Here is a 20,593-nt window from a genome sequence, read left to right on the forward strand (position 1 = left end):
AACGTATTACCACCTGTATTTACATTTGTTACTGGTAATTGTAAAAGCTGTTGTTGTTTTTTTAAATATGGTGCCTTACTGTAAAAAGTATGTCATATTTTTCAATGAGAGGTCTATTAGAAAATCTCTAAGAATGATAAATATAGTTTCTCCATTATTCATATAACAGAATCTGATTGCAATGACTTACATATATATATATATGTAATAAGATTCTGTTATATGAATAATTACATATATATATAATGTATTCCTGTATCCTAGCCCACACAATATATTATATCTTTTGCTCATGGATACAAGAATCCTATCAATAGAGCCTACTCAACAACCAGAGCACAAATCTTAAGAAATACTCTTTATGCTCAAACTGTAACAATTTATAAATCACTACGGGTCAGAAATATTAAGAAAGCTAAATTTTATTATCACTCTTCTTACACTGCATCCAAACGTAGTGATGGGAGAAGGTCAAAGCAAGTTATTCTTCAGTGTTTTGGAGTGAGAAAAATATCTTCTATTTCTTCCAGATATAGATTTGTCTACAATAGTAAAAAGAGAAAGCCTACCATTGTACATTTCTGCAGGATTTGGCTTCTAATTTGAAGAGACTTAGATCTAATACAGCAATTCCGTGGTCCCTCCAGGTTCACTCAAATGGAATTCCATTTGCTGATTAAAGAAGGCCTCGCTCCTTCCTCCTAGGTTTTAGCTCTCCAAGTGACTAGAGAGCCCAAAGGCTCAAGACTATTGCAATGATTTCTTCCTTAGCACAATGACTCTTCCCAAAAGGTTTCTTGCTGTGAATCACCCAAGGCACTACCTGTACAGTTTATTTATGTTAAAACAAAATCCAATTGCTTAGAGTTGAAATTTAAAGTTTAAGGTTCTTTTTACAACTGCACCCTGAAAAAGTCAGACATTGAAGAACAGGTAAGGATGTAAAAAAAAGCTGTTCGGTGAATCAAAGGCTTGAAATAATTAGAAACACATGCTTTGGTACTTCCAAAGCCTTAAAAAAAAATCTCAATTTAAATCCCCTGTAATATAGCTAAAGATTTACATAATGACTAGAGACTTTTTGGTGAAAAGAAGGAGGTACCTAGCCAACTGTCTTTTAAAACAACAAAGCAGGAAACATTTAATTATAATTTGAAAAAAAATCTAAGTCATTAATCAAAAATTTAATTATAATATCCATAGGGCATTAAAGCATGATAGAACATTTGTTCATTACATTAAATACCTAATATTAAATCATTATACAATCTTTTAGGACTAAATACTGTATAATTGAAGAAAGAGACCTATGTAAGGTTTAGTTGAAAACTGATTTCACACTTTCTGCTCTTATTTCTGGGGAAGAGAAATAACTTATATTAATGTTTACTTGGTTTATATAATGGTAAAAACCCTGGCCTTGAAAAAATTCGTTCTCCTGATACGGTTGATTATTTTAAGAAGCCACTTTCCCTTGGTTCAATGCATGAAGTTGAGAGACTGAATACATAGTCTTGACGTGCTTAATGCCAGAGATACATTCTGAGAAATGTGTTGTTAGGGGATTTCATCATTGTGTGAACATCATAGAGTGCACTTACACAAGCCTATCTAGTATAGTCCTATTGTTCCTAGGCTATAAGCCTGCACAGCATATTACTGTACTGAATACTGTAGGCAACTGTAACACAATGGTATTTGTGTATCTAAACATTGAAAAGGTACAGTAAAAATATGATAAAAAAGATAAAAAATTATATATCTCTACAGGGCACTCACAAATGGAGCTTGCAGGACTGGAGTGAGTGGTGAGTGAGAAGGCCTAGAACATTACTGTACCCTACTGTAGAACGTATGAATACTGTAAGCTTAGGTTACACTAAGTTTACAAAACAACATGAGGTTAAATCAAGAGCAAGATGTATGAGGCTGCTGCTGATGTAAAATAACATACTGTTTTACAGCAAATTTTATAAATACTGTACAATTAAGCTACACCACAGACAATAATGTGGTGAAGGCCTGGGGGGGGCAGATGTGGGCTGGAGGGGACAATGGGGAAAAAAAAAACAAAGGAGACATCTGTAATATTTTGAACAATAAAGATAAAAAATAGTATTTTTCTTTATAATAAATTAACCTTAGCTTACTATAACTTTTTACTTTATAAACTTAAAAAAATTTTAACTTTCTAACTCTTGAAATAATACAGCTTAAAAGAGAAACACACAGTATAGCTACACAAATTTTTTTTAAGATAAAAATTTTTATTCTATAAGTTTTTTCTATTTTTTATTTTTACATTTTAAACTTTTTTGTTAAAAATTAAAACACAAAAACACACATATTAGCCTAGGCCTCCACACAAGGTCAGGATCATCAGTATCAATGTCTCCCACCTTCCCATCCTATTCTAGTGTAAGGTCTTCAGGGGCAGTAACACACATGGAGCTATCATCTCGTATGATAACAGTGCTTTTCTGGAAAACCTGAGGGACATGCCTGAGGCTCTTCTTAAGGAGATGTCACTCTTTTCAGAAATATGTCCATGGTGGTTTCCTTTGTTTTTTTCTTTTCATCATATATTTGCTTGTAAGCAAGTAATGCATCATGAACATTCCTCTCTATTGTCAGCTACGAGGTCAATGGGCAATAGAAAATTTTTAGCTCCATTGTAATTTTATGGGACCACCATCTTATATGAAGTTCATCATTTACTAAAACATCTTTATGAGGCACATCACTGTATACAAATGGACAACACACAACAGCCAGACCATTATTCAAAACAGAATTCTGATCCACAATCTGCAGCAACTAATCCTGGAAGCCAAAGTCTGTAGCAATCAACCCAAAATGGTCAAGACTTAATAGCTGCCAGCTTTCCCCTACCCCCATGTCCAGTGTAAAACCAATCAGACAAAGTCAAATATCCTCCCCTAACCAATCACAATGGAGGTCCTGCCTCTAGATAGCCTGCTTCCAAATTTCCAGCCATCTGAACATATCAGAAGCTTCCTCTCCTCCCTCCCCCCCCCCCCCCCCCCACCCTCCCCCCCCCCCCCGGCTCTAAATTTTCCTGTCTGCCTTTGAGTCTCTGCCAAACCCAAGTGAAGATGGCTGGCTCCCTTGCTATAGCAAGCTCTGAATAAACAGCCTTTGCTTGTACTCATTTAGGTGGTCTCTATTTCCACAGTCATATAAAGGCTATTCTCATAGTAAAAAGAAAACTCAAAGAGACAGAATAATTTTCCTCAAGAAACAGCATTTAATATTTAGTGATTCAAAATTAATCAAATACAAAAAGTGAAATTATATAATATATATTCTCCACATTTTCTATTGCCCCAGAAATAGAGGACATGTAGAATTCTTTGGCAGCTCAGTTTCAACTAGTATTATAATTCAACTTTGCAACTGTCAATGATTCACTTAAAAGTTAAAAAAATAATATTATTATAGAGTTAAGAGTATTTCAATCATGTAGGAAAATATTATCCTTCAATAACTGTCATAAAATACCCTGGAGAAGAGTATTTCACATGGTTGAAAAGGTAACAGCAGCTACAACCTACAGGCAAATCTGACTGTAAACTCTGCAGTGATGAGTAATTACACGAGATTTCTAAATCTAATTTTATTTTAATCTTCATTTCTGCTTCCTGCTCTCCATGTTTTACCTTTCAAATGGACTTCTACCTTCAACAACCACTTTTTTCTCTAAAGAGACACATCGGCAGATTCCATTTCTTGCCTTTGGTATGTGTTCTCAGATCTTATGGTTAGAATATGCTTGCCCATATTCTAACCATGACTCTACCCTGTCATTCCTGTACCCAGACCCTGGACCTCCTGTTCTGATGCCAACCCATCTCTGCCACCTGGTACTCAGCTGGAGATTAATAGTAACCTTTCAGCACTATAGACAACATCTAAAATTATGGTTTATAATTTTTAAGGATGTGTGGAAATGCCCATGATGTTACATCATGTCACAAAAAGAGGTATAATTTCAACTATATAGATAAAAGCACACAGAAATAGTGGTTAAAATATTTTAAGTAAGTCTTCTGGCATCATTCTAAGTCCTTTAGGTATGTTAATTCCTTTAATCCTTTTAATAACTCTTTGAGGTAGGTTTTATAATGAACTCCACTTTATAGATTAGGAAACTGAGGCACAGAGTGGTTGAATCCAACAGTTAATAAGAATTAGAGCCAGAATTTGTACTCAAACAAGCTGGACTCAGAATTTGTGCTTTTAACCAGTATGTCATATTGCTACTAACCAAATAGGGAAGAGCCTGGATTGTAGGTTCGAGTACCAAAAGCAAATTACTTCTCTGTGTTTCAGTTTCTTTACTTTTAGTAGAAGGTATCTGCATCTCAAAGGGCAGTGGAAAGGATTAAATGAGCTAATGTATGTGAAGTGCTAAGAAGAGCACTTGGCACACAGTGACCACTCAGTAAATGTCAGTTATTACTATTATTATCATCGTATTATATGTACTTTTAGACCTAGAAAGAACTAGGAAGATTGACCAAAGTGATATTAATATGAATCTGATTATATCTACATGTAAGAATATAAGGCTGATATTTATAAATATTCCCTTAAGGGATGGAAACAAAATTTCTGGAAGAAATTTTTTAAATTCTTCCTGAATACTGATATAGGAACTGAATATAAGAGGGCAATAATAGAAAGCAATATTATCGTAACAATATTGTAACATAACAATAATTAACATTTATTAGGTATTAGCTATTTGTCAGACATTGTTCTTGGTAATCTACAACAACTCTGTGAGGTAAGTAATATAATTAGTCTCATTTTATACATGGGGAAAGGAGAACAGAGAGGTATGATAGCTTTCCCTAGGTCATGCAACTAGTAAGTGATGAAATATAAATTCTGGGTGCCAAGAGAAAGTGTGTGAGATAGGCTACATCTTTTCTGGGTCTTTATGGCTACCACATTTCCGCTAAGTTTCTAAAACTTTGGCTGAATAAATTAGAAATTGATAGTTGGACTAAATGTGTAATTGCTACCTTCTAATTCACAGCATACTGACTGGCCCCTCTTCCTTTGAAATAAGCTTTCATATTATTTTTATAATTAAAAACAAAAGTATATTTTAAAAAATTTTAATATGTTTTTATTGGTTTCAGAGAGGGGAAGGGTGAAGGAGAGACCAATAGAAACATCAATGATGAGATAGAATCATTGATCAGCTGCTTCCTGCACACCCCCTATAGGAAATTGAGCTTGCAACTCAGGCATGTGCCCTGACTAGGAACCTAACCACGATCTCCGGGCACAAAAATGTATTTTAAAAAGACTCAGAGATTAAAATAATTCTTGACTAGTTACAGATTTAAATCTAGTCTGATAATAATCACAGATGTTTGCTCTTAGTTTCAAATTCCACCAGAGTAGTTATGTAACACTTGTGAGCACTATTCGGTCTAGCAAAGAACAATAGAAAAGGTAAATAAAAACACAGTAGAAAAGGGTAAGAGAAATAAACAGCAAAAAATAAGGAAGGAAGGAACAAAAGTACAAGATACAGGATCACAGTGTAGCAACAATTCTGGTAGATGATTTTATTAAGTGGTACCAACATCTATTCTAATTGTCCTCAGACTGCCCTTCTAAGGCAGTTATTCCTGAGCCTTACTCACTTGGCGATAACTGAGGCACTAACTAGAATGGAGTGACTAGGATTTGACTAAATTTATTGACTCTCACAAAAACTTCTTACTGTATCTTTAGCCACATTATTCCTAGTTGGGGCAGATCTGAGTTGGTCCCTGAGTGTATAATTACTCTAGAAGTAATCACCAGGAGTATTCCCTATAAGCAACTCTAAAAAGGGAACTACTAATATAGTCCATTCAAGCTAGCATATGACAAAAGTCTTTTATCTCCATTTCGGAACACTATTTGTATTTTTGGCAGCATATTTATTTTCCTAATTGCAATTTGTTTAAGCTAATATTAAAATTTGTTTATATTCTTTGAGAACTGGCAACAGTAAGAAGTGGTGCCAGAAACAGGGACAATCTGGTCTACAATAAAAACCTTACTGCAACCTCATGGAGAATATACAAAATAAAATATTGGTATATCATAGGATTGCATCAAATCGTACATAGTATAATATGCAAAAAACAAAACAAACAACTCCCTCCCCCCCCCCACACACACACAAAAAACCCACAGAAAAGGAGATTTGCTTTTCTGCAGTTCTCTGCTAGGAAACATATAAGGAATAAACTGAACTTGAGAGGAAAAAAAAAGCAAAACAAACATGTGATTTAGTCCCAAATAAATATGGGATTTATTTACTAACATGAGGTCACTTAAAATAAATTTATAATGGATTTAAATAATGAAGGCCCTTTATTACTTATCTCTGACATATCTATGCTCCTTCAAAATTAATCTAACAGTGATTAGTAAAACATATTGATCTGAAAATAATTTCTTTTTCCCCTCAAACACAAAATTGAAATCTCTGTATGTCCCAAAACAGCCTGTTTTGAGTGAAAGGTTATTGTTTTGGCCAAAATAAAGGAGAGAGTTTGGTTTTGGTAGAGTGAAGAGTTGAGGAAGAATGGGATATACCATGATGCTGAGGTCAACCTCTGAAGAATGAGGGTAATGACTCCGTGAGAAACCTCATATGTAAGGAGATTATTTTTATTTCTGAGACATAAAAACATTTCTCTATTCAGTAGTACCTTATTTTCTCAATTCAACGTAAAATTTTATTTTTCTTAAGGAATCTGAATAAAAAATTGACCCTAAAACTATAGTTCCCATTTGTTACATCTGAAATACTTAGCAAAAATAAGTTTGTAAAATACCAGACACAAAGATCAAATGATCTGGAGAATTCTGAAAAAGCAATACTATATGACTTTAGATCAGTATGTTTTACCACAAAAATTCAAAGTGATATTCACATATTCTAAAAAATACCCAAAACTTTACCTGACATTTTGGAATGTTGCCTATAAAGTCTGATTGTATAATTAATTTGCTACCATATGTCCTCATAAGATTAAGGCTGGTAACATGTGGCATGAGACTAAGAGTCCAACTTTCAACTGGTTAATTCTTCCCCAAAACAGAACATTGATTCTTTAATAATCCATGATTTTGATTACCATAGTACATATTGGTTTGTAACAGATCTGACCTACACTTAGTTTTGTAAAAATGTGCGTGCTAGCAATTACACTTACACTCTTTCTTTATTCAGTTACTTCTATTATGTAGAAATCAATAACAGTGTTTACTTAAAAAACCTATTAGGTTCTAAATGAGATGTTTGATTTCAAGAGTTTACTTAGCTTGAAAGTAAACAAATTAAACTTGTTCCTTGTGGGATTAAGGTGTACTTGAGAGTTCCCAACCACACAATTATTTTAACATGTCATTCTAACTAGATCCACAATAACAGTGGTTTTTAATTTTATGAAGAGACTTTGTTATGACAAAATGAGAGAATCAGAAATGGGCTTTTTAGGTAAAAAATACATTTTTGCAAATTATAACTTTCAGCAGAGATCTAATCAGTGAAGAAATTCTTATTAATGTGTATTATAGGTAAGAGATATATAAAAAATTAATTCACCCCCAATGCAGTCAAATAATACCTGTCCTCCATAATGACTGAATAAATATAGGGTAAACAGGCTATGAGACTTGCCCACTTATTTTAGATAAAGTTTTTGTTCCACAGCTGTTCACAGTCTAGTTATACCTCTGCCATCCATCCTTATCCTGTTCTAAGACTGCTCTAGTATTCCAGTCTACTTTTTACTTTCTCTAGGATACAGTTCCACAAGCCCAAACCCAGTCAGTCTAAGAATGAATTAACTTCCAGGGCACCCTGAAAATTGCAATCTTTGTAGGCTTCTACTTTGGGGGCAGACATAGGACCTCATTTTCAGAGTGACACCCTCCCCCTAGAATCTTACCTCATAATGCTGGGACTCCTCTCCAGCCTCCAAGGATGAAAATTCTTTCATTTCCTTACCTAGATGTCTCTCTAGCCCCTTTTGTAAAGATTACTGTACTGTAGTACAATTGAGAATAGTATTGTCCAGTCAGCTATTAGCTTGTTCTGAAGTTGTTACTTATAAATTGTAGGTAAAAAAGGAAGCAGAAACTTCATTGAATGGGCCAGTTCATCTGGCTTAATACCCATATCTTACTAGTATTGCATATAATTTTTCGATTATTTCAATTTTTAACTTATAATCACATATAATTAATAGAAAATGTAAGGCAGCTTCTAGGATGTCTTCTATTTTGTCTTTCAACAGAGTTCTTAATGATCTTCTAACTCTATTCAGTTGGTATATAGTCATGAAATCTCAATTTCATTCACTATTCACATAAATAAAATTGGATTGCAAAAAAACATATATCAAAATATATTGAGAAAATAACTTTCAATCCCAGGGAAACATGATGTTTTCCAAATCATTTTAAAGACCTATTACATTATTTTTTATTCATTCAATGACAATTTATTAAATCTTTAATAAGACAAAACACTGGAAACTGAACCCTAACACCGTTCTTAAATCTCTGTTAGTATGGGAGTACACTTGACCCTGAAATTGCCTTATAAAATTCTATTTGAACAAAATGTGTTCTCTCTTCTATACCTTATTGTCGGTCCTAATCGTGACTTTCAGTTGTGGTAGTACACGTTCCACTTCTAGACTCCATTCTGCAGCATCTGTTGTAGATTCTAAAATATCTTCTTGTTTGGCAGACTCGTTCAAATCCTAAGAAAAGAAAGATATCACAAGATTGAGAGTTTATAAAAAGAAGTGGTAAAATTTTGAGGCATTTTAGCAGAACTACACAATTTATATCAAGCATGGTAGTGTTAAAATTACAGTGATGGAAGAAATTCTTTTCTGTCCTAATCTATGTTGAAAGAAAATAATGCACCAACTTGGTAGAATAGCAAAATAAATATTTTTTAAAAGATGCAAATATATGATTCAATTATTTTTACAAAGGACAATGTTTTTGAGATATCAGAGTGAACTCAATGGGAAATAATTTCAAATGGACAAGCCGTGCAGGTATGTTAATTGGTAACAGAAGAGGAGATACAAACACATTTGGTAAGAAAACATTGTCTTACTGACAATACAACACCAAATCTGAAAGACAAAAAAGATAAGATCCCAGGGGCAAAGGGCTTATCATTTATAGACTTTGGATTCAGAATTAAAGTAATATTCTGGTTAGGTCTTTAATACAGACCTATTTGACTCAAATAGGATGGGGCCATATTTCTGCACTTGGTTTCTGCTGCTGAGTAAGAAAATAAATTCATGCCTGTTTTTGAATAAAAAAGAAAATCATTCTCCCCCCTTCCCCATTTTCTCAGCCCTTCAAATTTCAGCACCTAGTGTGTAGAAATCTGAAAAAGTAAAAAATATATAAATTAATGATTTAAAGATAAAGCCTAATGCATTAGTTTTGGTAGCAAGTTTTCCATTTAAGCTTCCTTGATAAATTACAAGAAAATGTAAGGAAAAATATGAAAACCTATTAATATAGAAGAAAAGAAACCTAAGAGACGTAAGCAGCCAAATACAGTGTATAAAACTTACATAGATTCTAATTTGAACAAGCAATCTGTAAAAAGACGTTGTTGAGACAATCAGGGAAATTTTAATGTGGAAGAATATTAGACAATATTAAGGAACTATTAATTTTATAGATATGATAATGTCATGGTGGTTGTTTTTAAAAAGGCCTTATAAACTAGAAATAAATGCTGAAATATTCCAGGTGAATTGACAAGATGTCTGAAATTTACTTTAAAATTATGGGGCAAATAAAGGAGGGGGTGCTTTAGAGGAAGCACAATTGACAAAATGTTAGCCATTGAAACTGGGTAATGTTGCATAGGAGTTCATTATCATATGCTCTCTAATTTGGTATATGTTTGAAATATACCATAATACAAAATTTAAAAATAAAAGACTATATATACTATATCAATAACCTCATGGTGAAATTACATTCCCAATGTTAATTTATGTCACTAACACACTTCTCAAATGAAAGCTCATTAGACAAATCTTTCTAATCTAGTCTAAAACTAAGTCCAAGAATAAACTTATATTGGAATTTGTATTTTAGTGGGAGCCTGAGGGGCTTTGAACTCATTCCCAATTGAGTGTCCAGGGCACTGCTGACACAAGAAAGCCTTTCTCTTCTACCTCCTAGCTCAGATTAGCAGGTTCTAAATAGACTCAGAGCCTTCAAAGGGACATATATTACTTTTAGTTCAAAAATTCAGGGAGCTTACAGTTCTAACCACACAATTAAAAGATGGATAACTAATATATGCTTTTACATTTTACAATATGTGGTCTGAATTCATTGTTATTCTATTTAAACAACCAGAAGAATAATAAATAGAAGATTTAAGAAAAGTAGAATGTGGAAACTCTAAATAAAAAATGTTCAATATTCTATTGTACAGATCTCAGTGCTCCTTTAAATACAGAAACATTTTATTATTTTGAGTACTTATTAGAATGCTATGTGTGTCTCTATATAAATTGAATCCAGGGTAGCATAAGAGCACCACAGCTGGGAAGGGGTGGCAGTATTCACTAAGTGGACATGTGTGAAGTTATATGAGAATATAGTGATGGCAGAAGAAGAGATGCTGGGTCTCCCAGTTGAAACGTAAAGACATGGCGAAAGGTCTTAGTCATGTAACTCCACATTGACACCCTTGAGCATGCACATATTTTGAGGAGCCAGGTAATTGCAACTTAATGGCACATCCCACTACTTGTTCCCGGCTCTAGGAAGCCGAATTTTCAGAATCCTTTCCAGTAAGTAATCTCCTCTTTTCCCAGGTAATATTAATGGGATGATTAAGCATCTAAAGAAATACTATGTTCTCTGTGTGTGTATAGCAAACAGGGTAGATTTATGGGGATAGGGGTGGGAGGATGTATGCACTGCTAGAGGTATGTAAGTCTGACATTTGGTGCAGGTGTGTGGTATATATACGTTTGCTCCTGCCAGGATTATGGACCCCCATATCACAATCCAACAGAGCCAGGCTAAGCCAAAAGGGCATATCCTCTGAGCAGCAGGTTCGTATGATTCTTAACAGAATGTAGATATTCTAGGCCAGGGGTCCTCAAACTACGGCCCGTGGGCCACATGCAAATACAAATATTGTATTTGTTCCCGTTTTGTTTTTTTACTTCAGAATAAGATACGTGCAGTGTGCATAGGAATTTGTTCATAGTTTTTTTTAAACTATAGTCTGGCCCTCCAATGGTCTGAGGGACAGTGAACTGGCCTCCTGTTTAAAAAGTTTGAGGACCCCTGTTGTAGGCAGTGATTTAAAAATACGTTTTATCTGCCCTGGCTGGTGTGGCTCAGTTGGTTGGGCATTGTCCCACGCACTGAAAGGTTGTTGGTTCAATTCCCAGACTGGGTACATGCCCAGGTTTTAGGCTTGATCCCCAGTAAGGGGTGTACAGGAGGCAGCCAATCTACAGTATGTTCTGCTCTCATATTGATGTTTCTCTCTCTCCCTCTTCCTTCTTCTCTAAAAATTGATTGCAGGTCTTAAAAAAAAAACAGAAAAGAAAAAATAGGTTTGATGTATGGAGCCACTCTCTGGGTAAATTGAAGTTGTTTATTACTGATTAAATCCCCTGAGCCAGTGCTTCCAACCCCATGCCTTCATTCCCACCTTTCCTTCTTTCATTCCTTACAGGAAGGTGAAGTCCAGAATCCCCAAACTAGGCCAGAGAGGGTACCCATCCACATTCTCACTTTCTTCAGGCCTGAACATAGAATTGTTCAAGTTGGCATAACATACTCAAAAATTTTACTCAAGGAAGGGCACATTTCCCTAATTTTCACAAATGCAAATGGGCTAGCAGTGACCCTGTATGAATCTGACTCATAATCTAAGAGTAGGATACATGGAGATCAAACACTCCATTAAGATATCCCTGTGTATAAGTTCTTTGTTTCTATATGGGGCCTTTTAGTAAGTCACATTTACCCTTTTTAGCTTATTATCTGGTCCCTTAAGCAATGATTTGCTACCTCCTATTTCCAATGTTCTAAAATGTTTTGATGTAGCAGTTTTCTTCACTCCTAGGCCACAGTTAACACACTGGGGGAAATAGCCCAGTTACTAAGTGAAGAAAAGTCAAAAAGAGAACATTAAGCTTGATAGAGCAGCATTAACTGATTCAAACTATATAGCTTTCTACTTCCATGTTACACATCTATTTCATAACCTCATTCCTCACTCAAAATTTCCTAGTGCCTGATAAGTGGATACATTAACTGAGCAAGCCCTACACACAACGTATAAATCATTTTAAAGCTATATACAATGCCTTGGTTATAATACATACTTTGGGAAAACCTTTCCTTTCCAATTGTTCCCCCATTTAACAAATGGTATTTTATGTGAAGCTATTAGTAAAAGAGAAACAAACTGCTGTTTCCATTTAATCAAAATTTTATATCATCATGACACAGTCCCTCTCTGAAACAACATTAACTAAGATAAAGAATAGCTCTGGGGAAATTGTGTTTTCCAGTTAATGCTGCTGAAGAAACAATTAGAAGCTCAATAATACACAGGCTATCCAGAAGTCTCATTTATAATTAATTAATTTACCAATAAGCCATTTGTTAAGCTCCCATAACATGCAAGGTGAGAATCCAGGCACTGTGCTCAGTGTGGAAAGATAAAAGGATTTAATCCAGGCCTGCACAGAGTTTACAGCCTATTAGGAAGAGTCTGAGACTGGTTAATGGGGGTAAAAATTGGTCCTAAGAAAAAGAAACTGAAGAGAACTGACTCTAATACCACCAAAGGAAGAATTAAAGACAACAGTGTAAACCATTCCATAACAACCCTGGACTGCAATAGTGGGGCATGTTCAAGCATGCAGTGTTACTGGCCTGCTCGGAATCCTTTCCAGTAAGTAATCTCCTCTTCCCAGGTAATATTAATGGGATGATTAAGCATCTAAAGAAATACTATGTTCTCTGTGTGTGTATGCATATATAAATTAAAGTATTTCCAAAGCTTGTCTAATTATGAATACCCTACAACACTTTCCTTGATCACTGATTGAGAAACACCATGTTAGTAAAGGGAATATATATGGCTGCACAGGTGAACCCAAGAGTGAAGCTCAAGGCTCATGCATTCTTGAGAAGACATTTCCTTGGAAATGAAGATCCCAAGTTGGAAGTTACAGAGAAATCACAAGTTCAGGTGGGAGCCTGGCCAGTAGAATCTAGATCACAAGGGCCAGGATAGAAACAGAATTCACAGACTTCCAGGTGAAAATGGGAGATGAAGGGAGGGCCAGAAGATCCCAGCACTAAACTAGTAGCGAAGCAAGAGCAAGTGGAGATCTTGAGTCTTCAATTACCAAGCCCATCCCTATCTCTTAGGAGGATGAGACACCACTGTCAGACTGGATACTGGATATGATTGATCCCAGACTAAATGATAACAGACAGCCACAACGTTTTGCATTCTTGTCTGTTTTTAAAGTATTCCAATAGCTTCTCTTGTTATCAAGATGCCAAGGGATCACCTTTGGATATTTCCTTGATTGCCTGGAGTAGCTCTTCCTCCTCCTAAACAGCTGTGGGTTTGGAAACCTAATATCCAGAATTGTTAGAATTTAGGTAAAGTAAGAATACAGGGGGAGAGGGCAGAAAGTGAGAGCTTGGCAAGTTGGGACTCTTCACAGAAATTTTAAAAAATGAAAGTGGTTATATATACTTATTTTGCTCAGAGGCTTTTTTTTTTTTTTTTTTTTTTTTTTTTGCATTCTTCCTAATTTCATGCTTTGTTAAAGATAGGATAGGTGGCCAAGAAGCTAAGAAGTAAATATAGTATATATGGTATTACCATAAATTAAACAGGATTTCTCCTAAGGGTATCTAGTGTCCCTCTTTCTTTAGCATCCTATAAAATAAAGAGTTAATATGCTAATTAGACCGAACAGCAGAATGACCATCTGGACGACCTTCCAGACGAAGTGAGGGCCAGCCGAGGCTACGAGGGCCCCTTGCACAAATTTTGTGCATCAGGCCTCTAGTCTATCAATAAAATAAAATCTAGAAAAGCCAGATAGAGAGATAAACTACAGTTCTTTCAATCAATAAGAGTGTTCCCTCAAAATCCCATGATTTTAACAAATCATAGTTAAGGCAGAGAGTGAACTCCTTTCACGTCCCTCCAAGTTAATTATTCTTCATGATTAAAGCAGCATAACTCATGAGTGTGATTCACTATTATCTTTCCAAATTAGGTTTTATATGATTTAATAACATTACTATGAAGAAAAATGTTTAATACCATGCAAAAAGTATTTTCACATTTGTTCTGAATAACTAAATTAAACCCTGGCTATGATCTATCAAAAGAAATAGATGATAGCTTCTGTCTATGAATATATGAAGTTCATAAAGGTGTTTTAAGTTCAATTTTAAGGCTATAAAAAAACTTGACTTATAATGTGAACTAATATTTGAATAAATTATGCTCCTATAAATAAAAATAAAAATAAAACTCCCCAAATTCACACAAAATCATTTTAATTTTCCATTAAGAAATCTGAAATTATTTTTGAATGAGAATTTAACTACCAATGTCATTTCTCTTTAATTTATCAAACACCAACCTTTGCTACTACTTTAGCTACTTTAATGTACACTCAGTGGTAAGGTGAAATCATCTCTGAATTTTTACTTTTCTCAAAACAAAACCAAAATAAAGTATCCTAAGAAGTATGTATGGAGAAACTACTATAGACATTATCTTGGTTTTGCAGATTATGCAAAATAAGTTTAATTATTTATGGCCTTAATTTCTATAAAATTTGTTTTCTTTGAAATGGCAACTTCATGGATATACCAATGCCCAAATGCCTTTGGGCTCAAGTAATATACCTTCTGAAAGGGACATGAAAGTCCAACTAACTGTCAAGATTAAATATGTAGTCCCAAGACGCAAGGAAGAGGAAATTAAGTTGAATTGAGAATCACCAGAGGATGGTGTAAATGGTAGGAGGATGGGTTCCATCTCTGCTTAAATCCCACCTCCATCACTTATTAGCTATTAGTCAAGTTATTTAACCTTTCTAAATCTCAGGGTTCTTGTCTGTAAAATGGGGATGATACTAGTACCCTCCTCACTGGAAGGGTTGATGTGTTGATTAAGGTAGATGATGCATGTAAAAGGCTTGCACAGTACCTAATACATAGCATACCCCCAATATATTAAAGCAGTTATTCTTATTAGTTATATGCCAAGCATGGTACTTACTTTCACATATGGGTAAGGTGGCCAATAATAACACCATGAATCAGGGGAATCTTATTCCCATTTTTGCAAATGAGTAAAGTGAGGTAAAGAGCAGTTAGGGATTTCTCCCAATGTCACATCATTAGTGTCAGGGAGTAGGCTATGTTACCATAGAGCACAGATGCTGAAACATCTTCTATATGCCTATCAATCCTTTGCCATATAGGTTACAACTATGTCCCCCTGGTTTATCTCTTATCATTTACTTTATGGTGTTCCCCACCCCAACACACCCCTCTATATATAAGGTTTTAATTTTTATGTAATTCAGATTTACCAGTTTTCTTTCATGGTTTTTGGTTTTCTTGCCATGCTTCATCATGCCCATTTCAACTCATGAATATAACACTTGTCACTCATGTTTTTGTTTTTGTTCATCATTTTTTAATTTGTTGATCTATGGGGGTTTATTTGTGTGTAAGATATGAGGGAAGAGTCCACCTTTTTTCCCAAATTGATAGCTTGTTATCCTACAACCATTTAATGGAATAGTTTAGTTTTCCACAATGATTTGCATTGTTTCATGTATTAATATCACTGCACATTTGGATTATTTTATGGACTCTGCACTATTTCATTAATCTATTTCTGTGTATAATGTTTTTTTCAGACTTAGAAAAAAATTACACGAATAGAACAAAAAAATTCCCATATATCCTTCATCAGATTCACCAAATAGTAGCATCTTACATAATCTCAGAGCAATTATGCATAAAGGGACATAATGTTCAAATCTGGATGCTGAAATTTGTGGAAATTTTTCTTTGTACTTTTTTTTTCAATAAGAGCAGGTAAAATTATAAGTTTGATCAACCAAAAATCAAAGGACACAGCTGGTAAATGCTATAAGTATTTGAGTAAGAGACAGAAGTGTATTGTAATGGCAACATGAGGTTTCAGTGTAACCTCACAAAGATGTATGGAACGATAGGTAGAAAAGAGACAAGCCAAGTGTTTATAGTCAAGAAAAGCATCATAAGCCAAACTAGGTATAAACATGGCTTGTGAAGATCACAATGAGAAGAGAGACTAGGGGCTTAGAAAGGTAAATATTGCAGAGCAAAAAAGTTGAATACATTGTGAAAAACCTTAGAAGCAAGGCTCAGGAATGTGAACATTGTCCTCTAAGCCAGAGCGGAGGCAAAGAAGACTCATAAGGAAGGTGCAATGCCTTTTTTTTAATGCAAGAGATCTTTATTTAGTGCCTTCTATAACCCAAGTACTGTTCTATTCTAAGGACAGGAAATAAAATGACAAAAATTCTCATAAAAAACATTCTAGTGATGTCTTATGAAGATTTATGGGTCACAGAATTAAATGGGATTGGGGTGATAAAGTAAGATGTTACTTAAGAGGAAGAATTTGAGCTAAACTTGAACATTTATGAGTTGGGTACAGAGATGATGTCAAGGCATCCTAATATATAAAAACCCTGGGTCCGTCACGACCAGAGGCTTTGCTAACTGGAAGTCAGTCCTGCAGTCAGCACTGCCATGGCAACCCAGCACTGACTGATGTGGCTGCAGGCACAGTGACCAGCACTGACTGCTGAGGGGGCTGCGAATCAGGCCTGGAGAGAGGCCTGAAGAGAGAAGCAGGGTCTGATCCATAGCCTGTGTGGCAGCTGTTGATCAGCACTTGCCTCTCTCTCTCCAGGCTGGGCCAGCAGCCGCACCTCCATTTCTCTCCAGGCCACCAGCAGCCCCGACTTTCTGATCAGGCCCCGTTGATAGGCCCAGAGACGCTGACTGGCATAGAAACTGACCAATCAGAACCATATCTGGGTCAACTATGAGGAGCCAATGGCTGCCTAGGAGGTGGAGCTTTTGATGTTGACTGGCATAGAAACTGACCAATCAGAACCAAATCTGGGTCAACTATGAGGAGCCAATGGCTGCCTAGGAAGCGGAGCTTTTGACACTGACTGGCATAGAAACCAACCAATCAGAACCAATTTGGCCGGCAGAGGAGGGCAGTTGGGGGCTAGATCTGGCCAGCAGGGGAGAGGAATTGGGGGCAAGATCAGGCCGGCAGGGGAAAGCAGGATCAGGCTAGCAGGGAAGGGCAGTTAGGGGCGGTCAGGCAGGCAGGCAGGTGAGTGGTTAGGAACCAGCGGTCCCAGATTGCAAGAGGGATATCCGACGGCCGGATGTTAAACCGGCCATCGGACATCACCTAAGGGGTCCCCGACTGGAGAGGGTGCAGGCTGGGCTGAGGGAACCCCCCCTCCATGCACAGATTTTGTGCACCGGGCTACTAGTTTCATATAAGAGATAAAAAAGGAAGGATAAGATGGGATGGATGGGAAGAGATGTGTTCATGAGGTGTTTGAAAACCTATGAGAGGATCTGTTTACCTGGAATACAATTATTCCAGTGGAAAAAAAAAAGGTTGGCTATGTGGACAGTTATTCAATTGCAAAGGATCTTAAAAGCCACACCCCAAATTTATTTTTTTATAATCTATACTAGAAGCCCGTTGCACGAAGATTCGCGCAAAAGGCCTTTCTTCCCCTGGCTGCTGGCACCAGTTTTCCTCCGGCACCCAGGACCCAGGCCTTTGGTCTGGCCACAGCAGAGAAGCCAAGCCTCTTCATTCTTCAGTCTTCAGTCTTCCCTCTGTGCCTGAGTATGCAAATTAACCGCCATCTTTGTTGGGTTAATTTGCATAGTCACTCTGATTGGCTGGTGGGCGTAGCAGAGTGACACCAATTTGCATGTTTCTCTTTTATTAGTGTAGATCAGGGGTCCTCAAACTTTTTAAACAGGAGGCCAGTTCACTGTCCCTCAGACCGTTGGAGGGCCGGACTATAGTTTAAAAAAAAACTATGAACAAATTCCTGTGCACACTGCACATATCTTATTTTGAAGTAAAAAAACAAAATGGGAACAAATACAGTATTTGTATTTGCATGTGGCCTGCGGACCATAGTTTGAGGACCCCTGGTGTAGATAAATGAACCTGTAGGCATTGAAAACTATCAGAAGTTACTGAAGTCAGAATGCCCTGATAAAAGTCATGTTTTGGTAAGACAGAGGAGTATGGTTAAATATATTTTCAATAAAGGGGTTGGGAGGGTAGGATTAAAGGATAAAGACTAAAGACCATTTGAGACATTACTATTACACAATTCAGAGAGGAAGAGGACCTGACTTTGAAAGACAGCTGAAGGGATGGATATGAGAGAAATTTCAAAGGCAGCATCCATAGGTCTTAGTGGCTACAACTCCTGGATGAAAATGAATCATGAGTCACACATTCAAAGCACTAACACTGGTAGGGGTGAGTGGTGATGGGTGTGTGTGGGTTTAAAGATTATAGGTTTATAAAGGACTGGAAAAAAAAACAACCATATTCTGGGTGCCCATATAAAATGTTGAGTTACATAATAAATATCTGCTATTAGTGTTGATTTTGGAAATATAACCTATCTATTCATAAAGTGACAACTCTCAAATAACTGCTGGGGAAAATCATTATATCACTTTTCTTCAAATTCCCCTTATTTATTTCTGTAGGGGAGTCCTTATGTGACAGCAGATTTAGTCTAGTGGGCCTTCAATAATAATCCATGTCACAGATTATGAAAATAAAATCATGACATCACCAGAGCTTCCTAATTTACATCAAAATCAAACTTCTTGGTAACTCACATCTTATGTAAGCTTCTAACACAAAAATACTCATGGCAATCTAGAAACTGATTAGTATTGAGAGACTGGGGCTTTTTTTATTCTTCTATAGCAATAAGAACGTCAGTAACTAATCCCAATCTCCAGGAAAGGTGAAAAGTTACACAAAATAAGAAATGCATCAAGGATAAAAATCTATGCCAGCCCCATAGTAGGTGCTGTCCACAAGTTATTATGGTAATCTCTAAACAACTCTGGGAAGAACCGTGTCCCCATTTTACAGATAGAAAACAGAATCATAGAGAGGTTAATTTACTCTAGTCATGTGACTAGAGTTATGCAGCCAGGATTTCATCTGTGACTACTATTTCAGCCATAGAATCTACAAACCTTGAAGTTATGGACATTTATTTGGAAGGAACCTTGAAAAGTCCTTGCCCTACTTCTTGATAGACTCGCAATAAAACCAGGATGAAACTAAGGATCTTTCTTATTTCAAGTGTAGGTTTAAAAACGACACTAAAGATCAAGCAAAACTCTTTTACACCCAGTAAGAGCTGCTGTTTGAGCCTCCTCTGAGCAGTGAGTACAGGTTTTTCCCTCTAACCTACATTTCCTATTCACCTCCAGATGTACAACTGATGGGGTGCAGGTTAGTTACTAGAGAAATAAAAGCACCTACTCAGGCATATTGTGTTCCATCACACTTAAACATATCATGTTTTCATTGTTTCCCCTGGGAAATAATAGATTTCTCACAGTAGGACTAACATTCAACTGCTTTAGGAAAGAAGAAAAAAAAAAATTTTCCTTAAGCAGGAACCCGAACCAGCTAACTTATGGAGCAAGTTATATTGTAGAATAGTATTTTTCCCCTATATTACTCAGAAAGGACATTTTGTCGAGAATTGTAATATGTAAAATGAAGAAAATTTAAAGTATTTAAGATATTAAGCAAAGTAGATCCATCTTCTTCCCCTTTTTTATTACAATGTTGCAGACTTGCTACGATGACACTTTTTATTCTAAGCCCAGATTTTTACTTCCTTACAGCTTTGCTTTTTAAGCTAAAAATTCTCTCATTCTTGGTACAATGCATTTTTTGCTAAGTAATTAAAAACCAATTGTGCTTAAACCTTTGCAGATAGTTGGTTTTATGCTGTCTAACTCAGGAGTTGGTTTCTAAAACCTCAAATTTAGCATCTCAAGGAAGAATGGTATCTATGGCATGTTTAAAAAAAATGTTTTGAAATGAAGTGATGGGCATTTAAAAATAGAATTCAGAGAGCGCACAGCTTTCCTCCCATCCTTCACTGGGGGAGGAGAATGACACATCTGTGTGAAGCTGCCAGAACACTGTTGCTGTGATTCTATTGAGCTTTAGAATGGAGGGGAGCTACAAAGACCACTCATAATTACATCATCGTTGCCAAACACGCAGCCCGTTTCCAGTAGACATACTCAAGTTAGAAAGAGAAATGATCAGTACACCACCTATCACCAGAGCCTCCCTTCCCTGCCCCCACCC

The 20,593-nt window shown here is 36.1% G+C and overlaps 1 protein-coding gene across 2 annotated transcripts in view; it reads right to left on the minus strand.

Annotated features, from left to right (window-relative positions):
• The window catches only part of IFT57 (intraflagellar transport 57), a 67,731-nt gene that overhangs the window by 26,080 nt on the left and 21,058 nt on the right, over positions 1-20,593 (minus strand). For both annotated transcript variants that reach the window (XM_070406147.1, XM_070406146.1), the window contains exon 6: positions 8,688-8,810. In XM_070406147.1, coding sequence (XP_070262248.1) covers positions 8,688-8,810 — 123 coding nt within the window. The remainder of the gene's footprint in view (positions 1-8,687; positions 8,811-20,593) is intronic.

This window comes from Myotis yumanensis, unplaced genomic scaffold, assembly GCF_028538775.1.
Source record: "Myotis yumanensis isolate MYYU_CA2020_CCGP unplaced genomic scaffold, mMyoYum1.0.hap1 SCAF_2, whole genome shotgun sequence".
In the NCBI taxonomy this organism is placed as follows: Eukaryota; Metazoa; Chordata; class Mammalia; order Chiroptera; family Vespertilionidae; genus Myotis; species Myotis yumanensis.